This window comes from Lithobates pipiens, unplaced genomic scaffold (assembly GCF_037356315.1).
Source record: "Lithobates pipiens isolate NorthernLeopardFrog02 unplaced genomic scaffold, aLitPip1_a1.2 Scaffold_16, whole genome shotgun sequence".
Lineage (NCBI taxonomy): Eukaryota > Metazoa > Chordata > Amphibia > Anura > Ranidae > Lithobates > Lithobates pipiens.
The window spans coordinates 207533633-207556974 of NW_027507748.1; the positions used below are offsets into that span (position 1 = coordinate 207533633).

The window sequence follows — 23342 nt, forward strand, 5'->3', positions numbered from 1 at the left end:
ATTACTCCCGCTAAAACCAATGATGAGGCATTGTTTACTCCCATGGACACTGGGGCATTTTTTACTTCCACTGGCCACAGTCCGGCCCCCCTGAAGTCTGAAGGACAGTAAACTAGCCCTTTATTTATAAAGTTGGGAGACCCCTGCCCTAAAGGACAACTTCCACTATCTCGCTCAGTGTAATCCACATAAATAAATACTTGCATCCAGCCCTACTCCTGAGATCTTTATTGTGTGGCCCTGCCCAGCACCACAAGTCTTAGTACAAAATAACTTTCCAATACCAGAAATTACATCATAATATAGTTCTCAGAATTAAAAAATGCCAAGCTGCATATTCAGGATGCAATGTCCTGCAACCCATAGATTTACAGAAGTTTCAGCACAGTAAGCATATTGGGAAATGTAAAGTAACCTCTGTATACTTGATTTGGTGGTCAGCATTCCAGTACTTAGCTGTAGTGACTGTATTAGTTTCCCTTTTTCAGGCTAAGATAATGCTCTGTACTGGAAAATATCTGTCACTCTTTTCAGAAATGCAGGGTCCTTGTCACTTCCCGTGAACTCTCCTGAAAGCATATATTTTGGTATTTGAATACACTTTAACTTTTCAATTTGCTTACTTTACCATTTGCATTTAACAACAGTTTAAGGGCTCATGTACACTGCAGCTCAAAGAAGCTGCTACAGGCTTTTGAAACTCGTGTTTTTGAGAAGAGCTTTCAAGGAGAAAAGATGCCTAAGTTCCCAATGATGCGCAAACACATATGAAAAAGCACAAAAACACATAAAAAATTATTTGAGGGGAGGGTTTGAGAAAAAAAATGCTTATGCTCAAAAAAGCTTAAAGAAGTTCATAAAAACTCAAATAAGCTCAATAAAAAATGCGAAAACAAGCTCAAAAAAGTACAAGTTTCTTCAAGCTGAAATAAAAGTGTGTGTAGATTTACTATAATCAGTAAAATTTCTTTGGAAAAACATTGCTTTTCTTTTTATATGTAGGTGGATTTACAACAAACATATTTGATCTCTGGAATAAAAACACAAGGAGCTAATAGATATTTCAGCCAGTATTACATTACTGAGTTCTTTGTGGTTTACAGCAAAGACAAGAGAAAGTGGGCAGCTTTCAAAGGAAATAGCTCTACATTGCATAAGGTATGTATTAATCAGGTTTCTGATATACATATAGGTTTGGTAGACCTGTGTTAATAGAATTCAGAATTAGAATTTTAAAGAAAGTTGTTTTGCAATTCAATACAGTATATTTTATGGATTTAACAACTCTCTCTAGTAAGCCACCTTCATAACAGAGACAGCCCTAATGATTTCCTAATGTTGAATGCTATGGCTATATCCCACTTATTGCGATCCATTTGGCTATATTACTTTGATACAGTCATTGTCTGCAATATACTGTAGTTTAATAAGTTAATTCCCTTAAAGCGGTAGTAAACCTGCACAAAAAAACGAAAAAAAACCCTGCAAAGCAAAGGTATAATGAGCTAGTATGCAGTGCATACTAGCTCATTATCAATTACTTACCACAGAACGAAGCCCCGGTATCGGTTCCCTGTTCCACGCCGAGGGAGCTGACATCTTGCCCTCGGCGTATCTTCCGGGTTACGTTGCCGGGAAGAAAACTCCTGCGCACATGCGAGGGAGTGACGTCATCGCGGCTCCAGCCACTCACAGCACCGGAGCCGCGACGACGTCACTCCCTCGCATGTGCGCAGGAGTTTTCTTCCCGGCAACAATGCTGGACCTTCAGCTGTGGCATTCAGAGCGCATGCGCCACTGACGTCAGCGACTGCATGCATAGGGAATATCTCCTAAACTGTACAGGTTTAAGAGAAATTAATTTTACCTACATGTAAGCCTTATTATAGGCTTACCTGTAGGTAAAAGTGTACAATTTGAGTTAAACTGCTTTAAAGTAAATCAAGCTTGCACTGTTGAATGATGTCAATTACTGAGAAATTATCTGGAAGAGTCCATGAGAGCTATGGGCCTGGACAGGAGAGCAACACTGTGGGAAGTATTGATTTCTGAGGAAGCCTTTCTCATCAATAAAGCGGCATTCATGGAAGTAGAGCTAAGTATTAAAAATCAACAAAGGGAGGCGCTGCCCCTTTAAATTAGCACTACTAATTTAAAGTACTACTTAAATGACAAAAATTATAAAATTAGTGCTCCAGCTGTAAATAGAAACAAGTAATTCATAACATAAAAAGTCTGTGTATAAAGAAACAACTAGACATCGTGATGTCTAGTTGTGGTGCTCAAATCTTCAGTACCGTATATACTCGAGTATAGGTCGATCCGAATATAAGCCGAGGCCCCTAATTTACCACAAAAAAAATGGGAAAACTTATTGACTCGTGTATAAGCCGAGGGTGAGACATGCCTGTCCATCCCTGTGTCCATCCCTGTGTCCATCTCTGTGTCCATCCCTGTGTCCATCACTGTGTCCAGCCTACCTGTGTCCAGCCTACCTGTGTCCAGCCTACCTGTGTCCAGCCTACCTGTGTTCTGTGCCTCTTTGTCCTTCTGCAGCGATCTGCATGTAAAAACATACGGCGGCCATGCCAGGATCGCCGCACCTCTTCTCCTCGCCTGTGACAGACGGCGGCCATTCCACTGTTTAAAAGCCGCGCCTCCGTCTGTGATAGGCGGAACACTCAATTTCCCAGCAGTCAGTGTTCCGCCTATCACGGACATCCTCTCATCCTCGTCCGTAGTATGAGGATGAGCGGATGTCCGTGATAGGCAGACCACTGACTGCTGGGAAATTGAGTGTTCCGCCTATCACAGACAGGGAGGCGCGGCATTTGAATAGTGGAATGGCCGCCGTCTGTCTGCACGACACGCTGATCGGGTAGGCAGACGGCGGTGACTCGAGTATAAGCCGAGGGGGGCACTTTCAGCCTAAAAAAAGGGGCTGAAAATCTCGGCTTATACTCGAGTATATACGGTATACAGTGCTCCACCGAATGTGTGAAAAATATATGTGCTCACCAAAACTTTTTGGCCAAACAAGTGACCATCAAGCAGGGAATAAACAGATCCACTTCTCAAAGGAACAGGACCAAAACCTCCAGCCAATTCCTCTCTCCTCACTTCCACTTTGTACCACTACAATAAACACTCTAGGAGGGACCACAAGAAGATGATATGTAGTTTAGTACATTTTAATATAATATAAAATTCAATATGTGCAGCTTCCCAGCTGATATGTCTTGCACCATCTGATTGCTGTACCCAGGGCTGGCATGCGTTCCACCAGTCGGGTGCTGTGGGGGATAGCTCTGCAAATATTATATAAGGCTTGTATTTCAATGCATTTCACACATGCGTGCGTCATCAGGAAATAGACAGGGCCGAGTATTATATTCTTCTTTACAGAGACACTTTTAATAGGAAAGTCCACATAGGGCATTGCCCCATTCTCCACTCAGCCCCTCCAGCCCAACATCCAAACAACTAAGCCCAATCTAGGTGAAATGCATCAATGAGGCATGGCTACCAATGGGGACTGTCAGCGTGCATATCCTGAATAAACTGTAGGACTGATTTCATTAGTGTGCAACTGTTTTTGTATGACCTTTTTAATAGGATTTCTAGAGTCACTTTAACGTTAGAACTAAATGTATTTTTTTTATTTTACATTATAAATATATTTATATATATATATTTTATATTTTATAACCCCATCAGTTTTTTTTATGCCACCCATGTCCCATTGGGGAGATTTCATTTCACTTCCTATACCATAGCCAAAACAAAAAGTGAAAAAGTATTCATGGTTATCACCAGGGTCACCAGAACTACTGTAGTGTCCCTATTGGAGGGTTTTTTCTCATCCTCAAGAATAATAAGAATATTTCAAGTTGATCTCTATAATTTTATATTTAAATCAATAAATTTACAGACTATACATTCCCTTTAAAGCACAACGTCATCAAAAATGTTTTTTTCTAAATTTGAATATAAAGTTAAATACTCAAAATGTTTGTTAATTTATATTTCTGTCTATGACTCCATTGGGAAGATTTCCTCATTATTTCTATCTGTGTGACATATGTGTAAGAAATAAGGGGTGCTATAGTAACCGAGGCAAGAAAGCACAGACAGCAATAAAAACATTGCCAGAGGTTTTAACTTTTTCACTCTACTGAAATATGCTTTTCATTCTATATATGTCCCTGCTAAAAGGAATGTCCCATCAATCCCTGTCCTGACAGCATGTTGGGGGAATGGCAGTTAAACCCTCAGATTTTCAGATACCCTATCCTAAGCTTATCCACTTCTAAAGATATTGACTTTGCAGCTTTAGGACTCTTGCACACGATACTCCTGTTTGAGCATCTACTTTTTCAGACTTTTTTTTTATGTATTTGCATGTATTTTGGCGCATATGCGTTTGCGCAATTGTGCTCCCATTTTCGTGCACACGAATGCCCTATACACATGATCGGAAATTCCACCAGCAAAAGTCCGATGAGAGCTATTGGTCAGAAAATGCGATCATGTGTATGCTCCATCGGACTTTTGCTGGCGGAATTTTGGCCAGCAAAAGATTGAGAGCATGTTCTCAATTTTTCGGTCGGAAAAAAGTTCAGATCGGATATTCCTATCGTCTGTACAAATTCTGACTCTCAAAATTCCTACGTATGCTTGGAAACAATTTGACGCATGCTCGGAAACATTGAACTTAATTTTCTCAGCTCGTCGTAGTGTTGTATGTCACCGCGTTCTTGAAGGTCGAAAGTTCATAGAACCTTTGTGTGACCGTGTGTATGCAAGCCAAGCTTGAACGGAATTCCGTCGGAAAAACCATCAAAGTTTTTTCCGACGGAAAATCCGATCGTGTGTACGGGGCATTCTTCTTCTGCAGACTGTAAATAATGGTCATTGGACATTTGAATTGGCTGTGTTTTAGCTCAGTAAAAAAAATAAGCTGTACTGAGCTTTTTCAAGGCCTTACTATGCACAAAACAAAGAATGCTCCAGGTGGTTATAACTCCACATGCTTTACAATACAGATTACGTGACTATGTGACAGCATATATTTTTGGATCCACATATGTTAGATACACTTTTTTTTATATGATATTTATTACAAAATGTAATCAACAAATCTTTATTCATCTTCACAGATTTTTCAAGGGAATACTGACTCCTCCAGTATAAAAGAAAATCAGTTTAACCCTCCAATTGCAGCACGATACATAAGAGTTTATCCCACAAAGTACTCCAATAAACCCGCTCTTCGCATGGAATTGCTTGGGTGTGAAATAAGTGGTAAAGTTGTTTAAAGTATTTTAGTGTAAACATGTATGGAAATGAAAATGATTATTATTGGTGGCAGGTTTTTTAATCTAATACAAGAAATAAACAACTCACCATTTCAGCTGAATAAAACTTGACTTTGCCCATTGCCTGTAATACATACATCTGAGGATTATATCTGAGATATATGCAGGACTTTTTTTCTCATAGGATAGGTGCAGAAACCCTTCCCTTCTGAGTCACCCCTTTACTCTGCCCTATAACCCCCTCTGAGCACAATTCTTTGGGTGCATCCCTTTGCCTCCTCCCAGTACCACCCCTTTTAGAGAATACAGAACGAAATATCATTTTGAGGTGCTAAGTATTTAGTATGGAATTTGTTAATGATAACAAGAAAGGCAGTAAAATACATGTAGCAACAATAGACACCCCGGTGACATTAGATCCACTCCAGCAACAATGGATTCCCAACAGCCAGCTATATTAGACCCCTCTCTCAACAGTATATCCCTCCCAGCAATGATTGACCCCCTGCAACATAAGACTCACCCTCCCAACAATAGATCCCCCACCAGAAACAATAGACCTCCCCAGAAACAATAGACCACCTTCAAAAATAGATTGCATCCAGAAAAAATAGATTCCCCAGCAGCTGGCATGAATAGATCCTCCAGGAGCCAGCAACAAAGACCCCTTCCTCAACAGTAGATCCACCCAGCAATGGTTGAACCCCTGCAACAATAGTTCCCCACAAGCAGCAGAAGACCTCCCCTTCCTCTGCAAAAATAGATTCCCTCAAGCAACAATAAATTCCTCAGCAGCCAGCACCAATAGACCCACAGCACACCCCAGAACCCCTTGTTATTCAGTTCAGGAGGTGCTGGAATTGTGTTCCCCCACATTCCTGCTGAAAAAAAAGCCCTGGATATATGTATTTATTATAACATCTTCCTTAAAACAAAATAAAAATATAATTCAATAGATATAAAATATTTATGGACCAATACAAAATAGTAAAAACTAAAAGAAACTGAATAGTGCTGAGTAAAAATCCTGTGAAACAGAGTTTACATGTCATCTCGTCTTTCTGTAATGAAAAAAAACAAAGCATCTTATGCAGGAAAATGTTGTGTTGTGCCTTAAGAGTGCAGACAGACTATTAACAGGTCGCCATCTTTATTAATCACAAAAATGTGCTGCTCCAACTCCTCCTACTGTCTCTTAACGCTCCTAAAGCAGAAATGACATAATATTCTTAAATGGCAATATACAGTGCCTTGAAAAAGTATTCACACCCCTTGAAATTTTCCACATTTTGTCATGTTACAACCAAAAATTTATTTCATTGGGATTTTATGTGATAGACCAACACAAAGTGGCAAATAATTGTGTAGTGGAAGGAAAATGATAAATGGTTTTCAAACATTTTTTGCAAAAAAAAATCTGAAAAGTGTGGCGTGCATTTGTATTCGGCTCCCTTTACTGTGATACCCCTAACTAAAATCTAGTGGAAATTGCCTTCAGAAGTCACCTAATTAGTAAATAGAGTCCACCTGTGTGTGTGTGTGTGTGTGTGTGTGTGTGTGTGTGAGTATGTGTGTGTGTGTGGTGTCAGCTTTAAATAAGATATATATTCGTTTTATATGAAATTATGCATTTTGATATGATGTATTGTTCTTTCCAGGATGTTCAGCTCCTCTAGGCATGGAGAATTTAAGTATCAAGGATGAACAAATAACAGCTTCCTCATACAAAACTTCTTGGTACACATCACCATGGGTACCATCTCTGGCACGCCTCAACAAAGCTGGATCTGTTAATGCTTGGCAAGCAAAGGTATAATAAAATTATGATTCAAACAAAATACTAGAGGGACTACATTGTGCAGTATAATCAGCCTTAGAAGGCTGGAGTTAGGCTTTAGCTATATGATACAAATTATAATGTTAAAGTGGTTGTAAACCCTTACAGACCACTTTGACCTACAGGTAAGCCTAGATTAAGGCTTACCTGTAGGTCCAAAATATCTCCTAAACCTACATGATTTAGGAGATATTTGCAAAAAGACAGGCGCTGCTGTCTACGGCGTATGCGCATGCCTTTTTTTTGAATGGCTCTGTTCTAGTTTCTGTAAAAATTATCTAAGCCAGACTACATGTGTCCTGAAGTGTCACTTTTTTTTTTTTTTTTTTTGATAGTGTGGAAAAGTGTTACATTTGTATTCAATTTTATTTCTGTTTACTGAACGGCATCCTGATAAAAAAAGTCTATTTAACCTAAATCTGAAATTCCCAGTGCCTTGGGTTGTCATGCAAGTGTTGCTGCAGGTTGTGTTGTTTTGCTATTATACAGGAGTCTGAGATAACCATTTTCCTTTTTAAAGTTATATTAGTTTCAATCCTGGCCACTAATGCTGTGTACACATGAGCGGATTTTCCATCAGGAAAATCTTGGATGGTTTTTCTGACGGAATTCCGCTCAAGCTTGGCTTGCATACACACAGTCACACAAAAGTTTGCTGAACTTTCGACTGCCAAGAACGCGGTGACGTACAACACTACGACGAGCCAAGAAAATTAAGTTCAATGCTTCCTAGCATGCGTCGAATTGTTTCCAAGCATGCATAGGAATTTTGCGTGTCGGAATTGCTACAGAGGAACTCTCAATCTTTTGCTGGCTGGAATTCGGCCAGCAAAAGTCTGATGGAGCATACCCCACGGTTGCATTTTCCGACCAAAAGCTCTTATCGGTCTTTTGCTGGCCGAATTTCTGATCGTTTGTACGCGGCATTAGTCTAAACAGTGGCGTCACTAGGGTTGGTGTGACCCGGTGCGGTAAAACTTGGTGTCACCCCCCGCTAGGCTGCTACAGTGCTCTATCCTGCTGCTGCAGAGTGACAGCAGGATAGGCAGTAGGGCACTGAGCAAGCTAGTGCATGGGCACCCCTCCCCCCCCTCTGCCTGCCACAGTGCTATTTGATGGTGTCTCCCTGGTTTGGTCTGCACTCCCATAGTGACACCACTGGCCAGTTAACTGAAGTTACACTCTGAGCTCAGCAAGAGCTTATTGGAGGGAAGGGACACACCCCCTTCACACAGCACCCACAAACAGAATTGAGGCTGTCAATTTTCTCTTGGTGTCAGGAAAACATGTCAGACTCAAAAGTGACTCGTGATGAGAACAGCGGAATGGGGCAGCAGATAGAAATGACACCCAGTGCTCTGGATTGAGAAAAGTACACACTATAGAGGGATATGTTTTGTTCATATTTCAGGTCTCAGATTTACAACCACTTTAAAGTGGTTGTAAACCCATGGGGAAAAAAGAAAAAAACCTGCAAGAGAAAGGCAAAATGAGCTAGTATGCAGTATGCTAGTATGGAGTTACTGCTGGGTATCATGGGCTCCAGCGCTATGATTGGCCAGAGCCGCGATGATGTCACACCAGCTGAAGAAACGGCATGTACGAGCCGTCTCTTTAGTGTGCATGTGCCGATGACGTTGGCACATGTGTATACAGTGAATATCTTCTAAACTATGCAAGTTTAGGAGAAATTCGCGATAGCTACAGGTGAGCCTTATTATAGGCTTTCCTTTAGGCAAAAGTGGTTGCAAAGGGTTTACAACTAGGGATGGGCCAAACACCCCATGGTTCGGTTTGCAGCAAAACATGCGAACAGGCAAAAAATTTATTCGAACACTGCTAAAGTCTATGGGACACGAACGTGAAAAATCACAAGTGCTAATTTTAAGGGTTAATATGCAAGTTATTGTCATAAAAAGTGTTTGGGGATCAGTGTCCAGCCCTAGGGGACATGTATCAATGCAAAAAAAGTTTTGTAAATTTTTTTTTTTTAACATTTTGGCGTGGGGTTCCCCTTAAAATCCATACCAGATCTGAAAGATCTGGTATGGATTTTGAGGGGGACCCCTACACCATTTTTTAAAAGAAATTTGGCACAGAGTTCCCCTTAATATCCATACCAGACCTGAAGGACCTGGTATGGAATTTGGGGGGGACCCCACACAATTTTTTTTTTAATTTTGGTTCGAGGTTCCCCTTAATGTTCATACCAGACCCTAAGGGCCTGGTAATGGACTGGGGGATTTCCATGCCGCTTTTTTCATTGTATTGTATTTCGACTGTATTGTCGAGACCTGATTACTTTTAAATGACTTTTTTTCCTTTAGAAATGTCATTTTGTGCAGGGATTGTTCTAAACAGGCGCCACTTTACAGGCATACTATAGACACCCCCCAGGTACGAAATGTAAAGGAATATTTCACTTTTATTGTTTCACTTTAAGCATTATTAAAATCACTGCTCCCGAAAAAACGGGGGTTTAAAAAAAAAAATTTATTGATACATGTCCCATGGGGAAGGACCCGGCTTCCCAAACACTTTTTATGACAATAACTTGCATATTAAGCCTTTAAAATGAAAACTTTAGATTTTTCATGTTAATGTCCCATAGACTTTAACGGTGTTCCGGTGCTTAACTTATGTTTGGGCCGAACCGTTCGCCCATCCCTATTTACAACCACTTTAAAGTAAAGTACTCACACTAGTTGCATTTAAAAACACATTCAATGATGCAATTATAAAATAAAAAGCTGCAATAATTATGTTGTGACTTTATTGCAATTTTCCACCATTAGTCAAATGATTGTCCATATTCTGAATTTATGAGTACATTACACCCTCTGTAGATTCATGTGACCTGTAAAAATTAACACATATAATAAAATCTTTAAAAGAGTGCCCACAGCTTTATAATATAGTGAATGAAAAAAATGTTTGTGATTATGGGCAGCACCACTTGAGAAGATAGTACTTTATTAAGTAGTAATAAAACACAAATATGAGGCTATTAAGAACCTTCTTAAAACAGCTTGCAATCTAAAAAAAAATTATTGAGATTGTTGCTTCCAAATTGTGTTTTATTATTGATTTCTGTTTGTTTGTTTTTTCAATTACGGTGCGCTGTACAATTTTTTTCTTTTATTATAGATTTTTTTGTTCCAGAAAATGAGACTTGTCTTAAAAAATAAATGACAGGAGCAACCCCCCCCCCCCCATTCCCAGTTATTAGAGAAGCACAGGACGCTGAACACAAACAGAAACACCCCTCCCCAGCTCAGCTCAGGGTCGCTCTAGTGTATCTGGGTGGCAGGCTACATGCCAATGCACCCCCCCTTTTTATCACAACAAATCACCTCTCAGAGGACACCACCATCTCAATCCACTACCATCTATGGCACCAGCATAGGGCAGGCACCCAGGCACACCCGGGCGGCAGCTGGGGTCTGGGGAGAAAAGTGTGCAGTGCAGCGTGTGGCAGCTGTGCTGCCAGGGCAGAGAATAGTGACAGGCTGGGCGTGAGAGAGAGGAGGGTAAAAAAACACACACAGCCTAGCACCGCCCCGGCGCCGTTGATGTTCCGGTGTTCTGCCGTATAGTGTCCGGCCATCATATAGCATCCGCCCCGTACTGCGCATGCGCAGTACGGAGCAGACGAAGCTTCGGAAAATTTCCGAAGCTGAACGGCGCCTGCGCCGTGAATGGAGGTGTTAGCCCCACCGTCCAAGCGGACATAGGGTTGTGAGTATTAAAGGGCCCAATCGAATAGCTGCCTCCCTCTAACCGAGAAAATCATAGAGGAACTAAGTTCCCCTGGACTTCCTCCCCATCTCCATTGTCACTATGGACAAGCGCCACCTGCAGTGGAGAAAATAGACTGCATCTGCCTACAAGCTGGTTAATAGAAGGAGATGGTTGTTTAGGACATGAAAAACACAAATTTCCAGGCATGTTCAGGTGCTCTCATTGAAAAGTCTATTGGGGCAAAAACGCCCTATTCTGCTTCAAAATTAGCTCTAGTACCTATTTGAGCTTCAGGCATCGATCTACAGGTAACAAAAAAAGCCTGGGGAATGCCCAGGAAAAACCCAAGCCTGCTTGGCAACCAGCTCGCAGAGAACTAAATGAACCTGTCTAACAGTATGCATTAAAAACAGGGGTCTAGTCTGCATACGTTTGCAAATGCATGCGTAAGACACAGAGCCTTGTCACGGCACCATGGTACTGTATCTGTGGTCCCAACACTAAACTATGAGTGTCCCCACAGTGGAGGCACAAGCATTCTGATGGATAGATGAGGGCTGGTGGACTGAAGGGGAGCCACCCCTTCTTAAAGGTACAGGAGCACACCAAACACCCAGCATGTAGCACAATGGCTGCAAAGGTGTTGGTGCGCTGCTGGACTAATACAAACACCAATGTGATATGAAAAACATTGTTTTTTCATATCACATCGATCTACAGGTGCCTGAGCACTTATCTACAGGTGCCTAAGCATATGCAAACAGGCACAATTTAAAATCATGGGTTTTAGTTGTTGAGTGTTCTGGAGTTTGAGCTTCAGTCTACAATACACTCGGGTGTAAATGAGGGCTAATACAGGATGGACAGAGTAATCACATTGATAATGGGAATCCTCAGCACCCTCCATTGATAGCATGCTTTTCTTTGCTGCTTTATGGCTCGTGACAGTGCAGATTCTGCTCCTTAAAGAGGAAGTAAACCCTGATGAGTTTACTTCCTCTTTCATTCCCTGCAAAGGCAAAGCATAATGGACTACTATGCATCGCATAGTAGCCCATTATGTGTCACTTACCTGACACAGGAGCCAGCGAAGTCGCCGCTGTCCCCTGTAGTCCGCCGCATCCATCTTGTTGGTGGGGTCTCGCAGCTCCGCCGCTGTCATTCGGCGAAGCCGCGATGACGTCACTCCCGCGCATGCGCACAGGAATCGACACGCGTGGCAGCTCCATTCTTGGAAATGCCGCGCTCAGTGCGCCTGCGCGCCGCTGTCTACGGCGCATGCGCCGTAGACAGCGGTGCCTGTTTTCGGGCAAATATCTCCTAAACCATATAGGTTTAGGAGATATTGCTTGGACCTACAGGTAAGCCTTAATCTAGGCTTACCTGTAGGTCAAAGTGGTTTGTAAGGGTTTACAACCACTTTAACTCATTGCTTCTGACTGTCCTCTGTCTTCCTTACCTTTTAGCTGTCCAATAGCTGATGCTATCCAGCCCAGGCATTGCTCTGAAAAGAAGCAGTTGAGGCATACCTGCCCAACTTTTTGAGATGGAAATGAGGGACACCTATCAGCAAAAGTATGCAGGCATAGGACACACCCCTTGCCATGCCCCCTTAAAGCAGAATTGTACAAAAAATAAGATTGGTTAAACCCACAAGTGCTTTTTTTTACCATGATTATTCCTTTATATTGGCTTTTGGAATTTACAAATGCAGCAATTTAAAAATCAGAAGAAAGGTTTAGCACTGGAAAACACTTTTTGATAGATAAAAAGTACATTTTATATACATCTATAGAGATCAGACCAAAATGAGGGACAAATGAGGAACGAGGGACAGAGGGACATTGCTCCAACTCAGGGACAGTCCCTCAAAATCAGGGACAGTTGGGAGCTATGGTTGAGGTTGTATGAAGAAACCAAAAAGTTTCACTGAATGGACATTGTGCTTTCAACATACTGGTTAAGTTTGCTGGATAACATTAGAAAGTGACTTTGTACTTTTATTGATTGTCTAGAGTTGATCTTTATACGTCCATTCCCCCAGTCTTCATTCATAGCATACAGTGTTCTGTAGATAACATAACACCTAATGTGTAGTTCTCCCTCATACAAAATAGAGTCATTACTTTTTATATTGTAAGATGTACCTGAGCAGGTAATTCAAATGTCCTTTCTTGCTTTTATTTTCTTCATATAGTCAAATAACAACCAGCAATGGCTACAGATTGACTTTCTTTCAATGAAGAAAATTACTGCTATTACAACACAAGGAGCCAAACAGTTCACTAGTGAAATGTATGTACAATCCTACAGTATTCACTACAGTGAAGATGGAAAGAGCTGGAAAACCTACATAGATGATTCCACCTCAATGGAAAAGGTAAAGGGGCTGGGTGCTGTTAGATGGAAGGGAGAATAGGGGGCTGGAAATGGCAAAATGGAAGACGCTAGATGGGGGTGGGTACTTCAGGGTGGAAGGGGCTGGATGCTGAAATATGCATAGAATAGGCTAGAGGAGAGTGGGTGCTGCAAAATGAACAGGGCTGGGCAGAGGCATTTTATGAAATCAGTGGACCTGTGTGCAAGAACATATGTTGGGCCCTATTGCTCGATAAAAGCAAAAAATGTGTGCACTGCAGTGTCGTGGTTTTCATTGTTCCTGGTGTGTTGCTAGGATTATAAAAATATAAAGGGCACCATTAGACACAGAAAGATGATTAGTAATGGGACTTGTACAGCACACAGCAAGAAGTGGGTGTGGCCAAATTGTGTTAATAGTAGGAGGGGCTTAAAGGAACATGTTAAAGCAAAATACTTTTTTCACATAAAAATGCTTACATTGGTGTGCCACAAGTAAGAGACTTACAGACATGTATAGACCTCAGCACAATCGTTTAAAAAAAAAAAAAAATACTCTTCCATTACATATGTTTTATGTACATTAAAAATAGACAGAGCACTAACAATTTGTCTGAGCCCACCTTAACCACTTGCCGCCCTCCATATAGCGGAATGACGGCGGCAAAGTGGTTGTGATATCTTGACAAAATGTCATATGACAGCTCTCCCTGTCAGAGGAGGGGTCTGTGCTGATAAGCACATTGCTTATCAGCACAGCCCCCATCAAAAGGTGCCCATCAGCTGCCAATCAGTGCCCAAAAGTGCCAATCAGTGCCACTCAGTAATGCCTGTCAGTAGGTTCTCATTAGTACTGCCTATCCAGTGCCACCTATCAGTGCCCATCAGTCTTGCCTACCAGTGCCCATCAGTCCTCATCAGTCTTGCCTATCAGTGCCCATCAATTATGTCTATCAGTACCCATAGTTTTGGGAAAATGTGGAAAACCCAGTAGTTATTTTTTTTAATTGTCTGCCTTTTTTCCTTTATAGCCCAAACATTTAAAACCACAGAGGGGATCAAATACCACCAAAAGAAAGCTCTATTTGTGGGAAGAAAATGATAAAACATTTGTTTGGGTACAGTGTTGCATGACTGCGCAATTGTCATTCAAATTTGTGAAAGCACTGGTATGGAAGTGGTTAAAGAAGAACTTCCTTAAAATAGACAGGGTCTGCTCAACTACCAGCAACTATGGAGACAATAAACACTTTGGCCAGAAGTATGTAATGTACAATATAGTGTATACAGCACATGAGTGTGTAGTACACAATATAGTGTATATAGTCAGGGCCGCTGATAAGCCAGTACAACTGGTCTTGTTGTACCGGGCCTGGCCGGGGGGAGGCCAAGCAATCAAAACAGATTGCAGAAGAAAAAAAAAGTTTTTCTCCAGCTCCCTCCTCCTCCGCTCCTTCCTCAGCAGCTGTACGGCTGCTCTCAATGAGTAATCACTCCGGGCTTAACATCTCAGAGGCAGAGAGGCGAATCCTGACTGTGAGATACTGTAGTTTGAGTGAGCGGGAGGGGGTGTGGCCGGCTTCGAGGAGGATCGCTTCCAGGTTCTTCAGGTGTGCGCTCTGCACACATGAGCTGCATTATGGTGGCAGTGGATCTGGATTCTCGGGGGACTGCGGGTTAGCCCAGTCACATTAACTGCAATGTAAAGTCTAATGTCTTCTTTTTCATGTAGCACAACTGTCCTGACTGTGAAAAATTGGGTTTTAAACTGCACTGCCCAATTTCTCACAGAAGTGCTACATGAAAAAGGAGATGCCATCGATGTCAGCAAACCCCACTTTTTATCACTTCTATCAAAATTTTTAGATCACTGGATCACACCATGCCTGGACCTGAATTGCACAGGAACGCACTGTGTGTTCCTGTGCAATTCACATGTGGGTCTATGCAGTGCAATTTTAAGCTCATTCATTTTGAATGGACTAAAATTGCAATGCACCAAAGGAGTGTATGCATTACTTTTTGATGATGCAGAGCAAACACACTACGTCTGCGACCTGCGTTTGAGGTGTCATTACCTTTTTATTGACCCCTGCTGCAGATCGCAAAAGCAGTGCGTTTTGCATGCAGGTTGAATTGTACAGGAATCCACCGCACATTGCTTCGCAATTCAGATGCAGGCATGGTGTGAACGGGCCCTTAGACATATTACTTCTCATTAAAAGTTTATAAAAAACTTTTTCTTAAACTGGGCTTAGCTGACATAAATGGCATCTTCTTCTTTTTCATGTAGAACTTGACTGTGAGAAATTGGACATTGCAGTTTTGAACACAGCCCAGTATCATCTGCATCCTACACACAGTCATCTTAGACTCTAACCACACCCCTTTAAGCCATGCCCAATAATTAAGCGTAATTTAAAACACATCCATTTTCCAGCTCCGTGTGGCGAATATTTTTAAATTAGCCACACCCACAATTTAGCCTTTATGTATACCCTAGCCGCTCTGTATAGGTGAGGGACCAGGGGTGGGGATGAAGGGGGCTGCGTCAGGTAGGCTGTACTGGGCCCCATGATTTCTATCAGTGCCCCTGTATATAGTACAGGAGTATGTAATGTATAACATAGTGCTTACAATGCAGTAGTGCATAATGTACAATATAGTGCATATAGTGAAGCAGTGTGCACTGTACAAAATAGTGTATATAGTGCAGGAGTGTGTAATGTACAATGTAGTGTGGTTATACCTGGCAGTGTCAGCAGATCTTTGCTGCACAGCCAGGAAACGCCAGGGAGTTCTGTGAATACAATATTCCAACTAAATCACAGATATCCACTTCTCCTTTTTTAAGGGGTAATCCCTGCGAGCTTTGACGCATCTCTCTGAGGTGACTACCCGATCTGCTTTCATCCACCTAACGGCAACTAATTTAGCCTGCATCTTAAACCAGTGGGACTGACTCCTAATAAACTTAGAGTCTTATGCACCCAGTGAACGATGTAAACGCAGTTCAGCAGATTTGGACACCTGACGTTTTGTCTATTCCATTGACTTGTAGTATTTATATAAGCAACACAGAGTTGTGGTCATTGAATTATCATTGAGAATATATTTGGTGGAATGTGGTGTAGTCAATATCTATATATATATATATATATATATATATATATATATATATATATATATATATATACCATCTGAGGATATGCTCGGGATTGGATTGCTGAGTTTAGGAACATGCTATAAGTGCATTACCAAATTGCACTGATGGTAAGAGTCAGTGTTGTTGGGTGCTGGTGATGGTTCCTTTTTTTTCCTCTACCTCTCTGGATTGACATGGATGGACTTTTTTTCTTCCTTTGGAGGTTGAACCACATGAATAATTCATATGAACTTTGTTTCTATTATATTATTGTTTTAGCGCTACACCACAACTTTTAATAGTGTATATAGTGCAGGAGTGTGTAATGTACAATCAAGTGTATATAGTACAGGAGTATATAATGTACAATGTAGTGTATAATGTATATAGTGCATAACGTGCAGGAGTGCGTAACGTACAATATAGAAGCCTGTCCCCCAAGTCAATCATCCCAAGGTCAGTGTCCCCCAGCACAATCACGACCCAGGTCAGTGTCCCCAGCACAATTACCAACCCCCATATCAGTTTCCCCCAGCACAATCACCCTCCAGGTCAGTGTGCCCCAGCACAATTACCTACCTCCCAGATCAGTGTCCCCCAGGACAATTACCACTTAGGTCAGTGTCTCCCAGCACAAGCACCCCCCAGGTCAGTGTACCGGAGCACAATTATCCCCCCAAGCCAGTGTCCCCAACACAATTACCCCCAGGTTAGTATTCCCCAGCACAATTATCCCCCCAAGCCAGTGTCCCCAACACAATTACCCCCAGATTAGAATTCCCCAGCACAATCACCATCCCTGACAGTTTAGGGGCCTTCAGCACAATTGCCACTTCCCCAGTTTAGGGTCTCCAGCACAATCACTGTCCCCCCAGGTTTAGGGTCCCCCATCACAATCACCCTTCCCCCAGTTTAGGGTCCCCCAGCACAATCACCATCCCCCCAGTTTAGAGTCCCCCAGCACAATCACCATCCCCCAGTTTAGGGTCCCCTAGCACAATCACCATCCCTCCAGTTTAGGGTCCTCTAGCACAATCCCCATCCCCCCACTTTAGGGTCCCCTAGCACAATCACCATGCCCCCCGTTCAGAGTTCCGCAGCACAATCACCATCCCCCCAGTTTAGGGTCCCCCATCACAATCACCATCCCCCCAGTTTAGAGTCCCCCAGCACAATCACCATCTCCCCAGTTTAGGGTCCCCTAGCACAATCACCATTCCCCCCAGTTTAGGGTCCCCTAGCACAATCACCATCCCCCCAGTTTAGGGTCCCCTAGCACAATCACCATCCCCCCAGTTTTGGGTCCCCCAGTACATTCGCTATCCTCCCCAGTTTAGGGTCCTTCAGCACAATCACCATCCCCCAGGTCAGGGTCCCCAGCACAGTCACCAAGCCCCTCCACTTAGTTAACAGCTAACAGACCTCAGACACATCTCTGCAGGATGTGAAGTTTCCTTCTTCCTGGACTCAAGATTACATCAGTGCCCCATTTGTCAGTGATGCTGAACCACCCCCCAGAGTTAACAGCTAGTGGCAAATCCTGAACAGCAACAGACAGCAGGATACAATCAACAGGACACAGGCATCGGGAATCAGGATACAAGCAGCAGGACATAGTGGGAAGTTGCAGGCGTGGCTGCAGCGCCTAGACACAAGGGGCACAGTGCACGGTCATATTTGGAATTAAAATTCCCCTCCATGTTTGAACTGTGTGACCGAGCACAGTGGGCCCCACCCCTTCAGTGTTGGTGTGCACTTCACACATTGCACCCATGGATGATATGCCACTGGCTGAGGGGAGTCTTGCAAGTTGGCCATGTGCTTTCAGAAAATATATGGTTTGGTCTGTCTTTTACAAACTCTGAAAGCTGTCAGTGAAAAATTAAAACCTCTAGATTTTTTGAGAAAAAAAATGACAGATTAAGCTTTTATATTTAGTAGAAATTTAGCAGAAATTTTGTAAAATTAGCTGTGTTTTTATCTGCTAATAATTGTTTTAGTGTATTTTTAATGAAAATATTGTTTTGATAAATATTCGTGCAAATAAAAATCAGCAGTACCATATATGGTTTTGGTGGTTTCTATATTTACACTTTTGCAAAAAGTTATAAATAAATCCACGTACAGGAAATGAATGCAGAAAACCTTGAAAAAAAGAACTGCTGCCCCTGCAGATATACTTTCACCTTAGTGAAGTATGTTTAGATTGATTCAAAAAGATTGCAGGTGTGGCTCTGCTCTAATTAAAAGGTAATTAGGTGTTTGGTTTGAACCTATTATAATGATTTTACTCTTGTGTTTACTCTTGAACAACATGTATTTGGTAGAATGCAAAAAAAGGAAAGTGAAATAAACCTTAGTGTAGATGGTGTAAGGTGTAGATCCATGCTCTTATTATGAATGCACTCACCAAATAGCCTCACCTCACCCATTGCACCTTGTCGAGGGTATATATATATATATATATATATATATATATATATATATATATGTATATGTATATTATTGGCACACCAAGACAGTGCATATTTAACCACTTGCTTACTGGGCACTTAAACACCCTTCCTGACCAGACCAATTTTCAGCTTTTGGTGCTCTCACACTTTGAATGACAATTACTCAGTCATGCAACACTGTACCCAAATGAATTTTGTGTCCTTTTTTTCCCACAAATAGAGCTTTCTTTTGGTGGTATTTGATCACCTCTGGGGTTTTTATTTTTTGCGCTATAAATGAAAAAAGACCGAAAATTTTGAAAAAAATACGCATATTTCTTTGTTTCTGTGATAAAATTTTGCAAATTATAATTTTTTTTTCATAAATTTTGGCCACAATTTATACTGCTACATATCTTTGGTAAAAATAACCCAAATTAGTGGATATTATTTGGTCTTTGTGAAAGAGAGAGAGTCTACAAGCTGTGGTGCGAATCGCACAAAATTGATCACACCTGATGTACTGGTGGCCTATCTCATTTCTTGCGACTCGAACAAGTCAGGAAAGTACAAATACCCCCCAAATGACCCCTTTTTTGAAAGTAGACATTCCAAGGTATTTACTAAGATGCATGGTGAGGTTTTTGATGTTGTCATCTTTTTCCCACAATTCTTTGCAAAATGAAGATTTTTTATTTTATTTTTTCTCACAAAATTTTCTATGTAATAGGTTATTTCTCTCACATGGCATGTGTATACCACAAATGACACCCCAAAATACGTTCTGCTACTCCTGAGTATTACGATACCAAATGTGTGAGACTTTTACACAGCCTGGCCACATACAGAGGCCCAATATTGAAATAGCACCATCAGGCGTTCTAGGAGCATAAATTACACATTTCATTTCTCAACCACCTATTACATTTTTGAAGGCCCTGGAGCACCAGGACAATGGAAATGCCCACAAAGTGACCCCATTTTGGAAAGCTAACACCCCAACGTATAATCTATGAGGCATAATGAGTCGTTTGAATGGTTCATTTTTTTTCCAGAAGTTTTGGGAAAATGTGGAAAAAAAATGAAAACGCATTTTTTTACGCAAAGTTGTCCATTTATAAGATATTTCCAACACATAGCATGTACATAGCAAAAATGACACCCCAAAATACGTTCTACTACTCCTCCTGAGTATAACGATACCAAATGAGTGAGACTTTTACACAGCTTGACCACATACAGAGGCCCAATATTGAAATAGCACCATCAGGCGTTCTAGGAGCATAAATTACACATCTTATTTCTCAACCACCTATTACAGTTTTGAAGGCCCTGGAGCACCAGGACAATGGAAATGCCCACAAAGTGACAACACGTGGCACTGACAACACGTGGCACTGACGACACGTGGCACTGACAGATGGCACTGGAGGCAGATGGCACTGGAGGCAGATGGGGCTGGCAGATGGGGCTGGCAGATGGGGCTGGCAGATGTCGCTGACAGATGGCACTGGGGCTGGCACTGGGGCTGGCACTGGCAGATGGCACTGGCAGATGGTGCTGGCTATTTTCTCTGGCTAATTGCTCTGGCAAAGTGGGGCTGGCAGATGGCACTGCGGCTGGCAGATGGCACTGGCGCTGGCAGGTGGCGCTGGCAGGTGGCGCTGGCAGGTGGTGCTGGCAGGTGGCACTGGGGCTGACGGCACTGGGGCTGACGGATGGCACTGGCGCTGACGGATGGCACTGGCGCTGGCAGGTGGCACTGGTGCTGGCAGGTGGCACTGGCATTGGCAGGTGGCACTGGCAGGTGGCACTGACACGTGGCACTGGCGGCACTGGGGCTGACGGCACTGGAGCTGACGGATGGCACTGGCGCTGGCAGGTGGCACTGGCGGCACTGGTGGTGGCAGGTGGCACTGGTAGGTGGCACTGGCGGCACTGGCACTGGCAGCACTGGGGCTGACGGATGGCACTGGCGCTGGCAGGTGGCACTGGCGCTGGCAGGTGGCACTGGCACTGGCGGCACTGACGGAACTGGGGCTGACGGATGGCACTGGCGCTGGCAGGTGGCACTGGCGCTGGCAGGTGGCACTGGCACTGGCAGGTGGCACTGGGGCTGACGGCACTGATGGCACTGGGGCTGACGGATGGCACTGGGGCTGACAGATGGCACTGGCGCTGGCGGCACTGGCGCTGGCGGCACTGGGGCTGACAGCACTGGGGCTGACGGCAGGCACTGGCGCTGGCAGGTGGCACTGGCGGCACTGGCACTACTGGCAGATGGCACTGGGCTGACAGATGGCACTGGGCTGACAGATGGCACTGGCACTGGGGCTGACAGATGGCACTGGGGCTGACAGATGGCACTGGGCTGACAGATGGCACTGGCACTGGGGCTGACAGATGGCACTGGGGCTGACACATGGCACTGGGGCTGACACATGGCACTGGGGCTGACACACAGATCGCTCTCCCTCCTCACACGCTGTCTCTGTGTGAGGAGGGAGAGACACGGCAATGGGAGATGATCTCATATGTTTACATATGAGATCATCTCCCATTGGCAGCTGCGATCGCGCTGTGAACGGCCGCTTTGATTGGCCGTTCACGGCGATCTGTATTTGCCTGTCTCCGGGAGACACGGCAAATACAATACTTCCGCGATGCGCGCCCCCGGCGGCACGCATTGCGGAAGTAAACACAAGGTCGTCCAGGGACGGCCAGGCGAAGGAACCCGCCTGCTCTAAAGCCGTCATTCGGCTATAGGGCGGGCGGGAGGTGGTTAATTCCCATAATTTTCTAATTTTTAGCTTTTTAAAGTTTATAAGATTGCAACCTGCAGAGGGTGCAACACAGAACTATCATTATAATAGGTTCAAACCAAACACCTAAGTACCTTTTAATTAGAACAGAGCCACACCTGCAACCTTTTTTAATCAATTTACACTTTTGCGTCTGTTTGATTTTCACCATTTTGCAAAAAAGGCGCAACTTAAAAGTTTCAAATATTTGTTATTTATTAACTCAATACAGGTTAAGCTTTTATATTTAGTTGCAATTTTGTAGAAGTTTTGCAATTTTTTCTGCTAATAATGATTTTAATGTATTTTTAGCAAAAATATTGTTTGATAAACATTTGCTCAAATATCATGGGGCCTTAAAAATCATTAGCACCGTTTTTTATTCTATTGGTCCTGTGCTTTCAGAAAATCTATGGTGGGGTGTCTTTTACAAACTGTAAAAGCTAAAAAAGTGAAAAATAAAAAAAGCAAAGGAAAAATTGCAAAAATGGTCCGGTCAGCTGAGTTTAAAACTGGGGTGCAGGGCCTGGCAGCAAAAAAGTTAAATAACATTTTATATTTGTGATTTTCTAGATTTTGTTATCATTGATTTTGTAGATAAAATTAAACGTGTATTTGACTAAAAAAGGGCATTTTACTTTTTATTTTAGATATTCCGAGGAAACAGCAACAGTGCAGGATATGCTAAGAATAATTTCAACCCTCCAATATTTTCACGTTTCCTGAGGATAATTCCAAAAAGTTGGAATCAAAGCATTGTCATGAGAGTGGAACTCTATGGTTGTAATATTTAAAGCCGTCATTGAAGTGTTTCGAATATATGGAAAGTGTTTTGTGTTACTGTAACTATCCAGATTACACATTTGCCTTGTTAATTTGTGGTCTGTATATTCAAACAAATGTTACCTTTTGACATTTTTTTTTTAACGTTTTTTATTTATGAAAATTGTTTTTGTGATATCTTGGATGTTTTTATAAAACTGTTTATTTCTGTTACTGAAAATATAATTAAAATGAACTTGTACTCAAAATTTTAAATAAAGCTATATCAATACCCTTGCTGAGATGGAAAAGGAAAAAGAGTAAGCAGAGTGATACCTTTCCCTTACAAATTCTTATCCAAAACTCCCTTCAGTGTGGGCAATAAGGCCTAAGCATTTGGTCATGTGATCTCTGCTAATGGGGAGGATCAGAGTTTAAATTGACTAATTCCCTCCTTCATCAGAGATCATGTGACCAGGTTTCTACACCTTCATACATGTGGCCACCATTGAAGGCAGCTGGGTTTAGTATTTTCTGTGATATGGATAAAAATTTCAGCTTATCTATTACTGCTTTGCATGAGCCAAAATTACCTGGGTTCAGTCCATGGGAGCTTTGCCGAACTGCGCTGAAGTTCTGAACATTAGTGCGAACCCCACTGAAGTCAATGGGAGCTGATTCATTAAAATCAGTTCTGCTCATTTCTGAGACCAAAAAGCAAAGGGTTGTGAAAGGGCTTGGGGAGCTGAGTGCTGCCTTGGAGGCAATGTACCATACAGTTTGGCAGAGAATAGCTGTTTTAATAGTGCTTAAAGTAAATCATTAAAATGCACAACTCCTTTAACCACTTGAAGACTCGCATGGGAAATCCTCTTCTTGTCCAGGCCATTTTTCAGTTTTCAGCAATGTGATATTTTCACAAAGTAGTTGGGCAAACACTGTATC

The 23342-nt window shown here is 42.5% G+C and overlaps 1 protein-coding gene across 1 annotated transcript in view; it reads left to right on the top strand.

The window, feature by feature from the left end:
* Nucleotides 1–22689, top strand: part of F5 (coagulation factor V) — a 140200-nt gene extending 117511 nt beyond the window's left edge. The window contains exons 22-26 of the mRNA XM_077480938.1: nucleotides 1003–1158; nucleotides 5160–5304; nucleotides 6977–7128; nucleotides 13094–13276; nucleotides 22286–22689. Coding sequence (XP_077337064.1) covers nucleotides 1003–1158; nucleotides 5160–5304; nucleotides 6977–7128; nucleotides 13094–13276; nucleotides 22286–22429 — 780 coding nt within the window. The 3' untranslated portion in view covers nucleotides 22430–22689. The remainder of the gene's footprint in view (nucleotides 1–1002; nucleotides 1159–5159; nucleotides 5305–6976; nucleotides 7129–13093; nucleotides 13277–22285) is intronic.
* The last annotated feature ends 653 nt before the right edge of the window (nucleotides 22690–23342 follow it).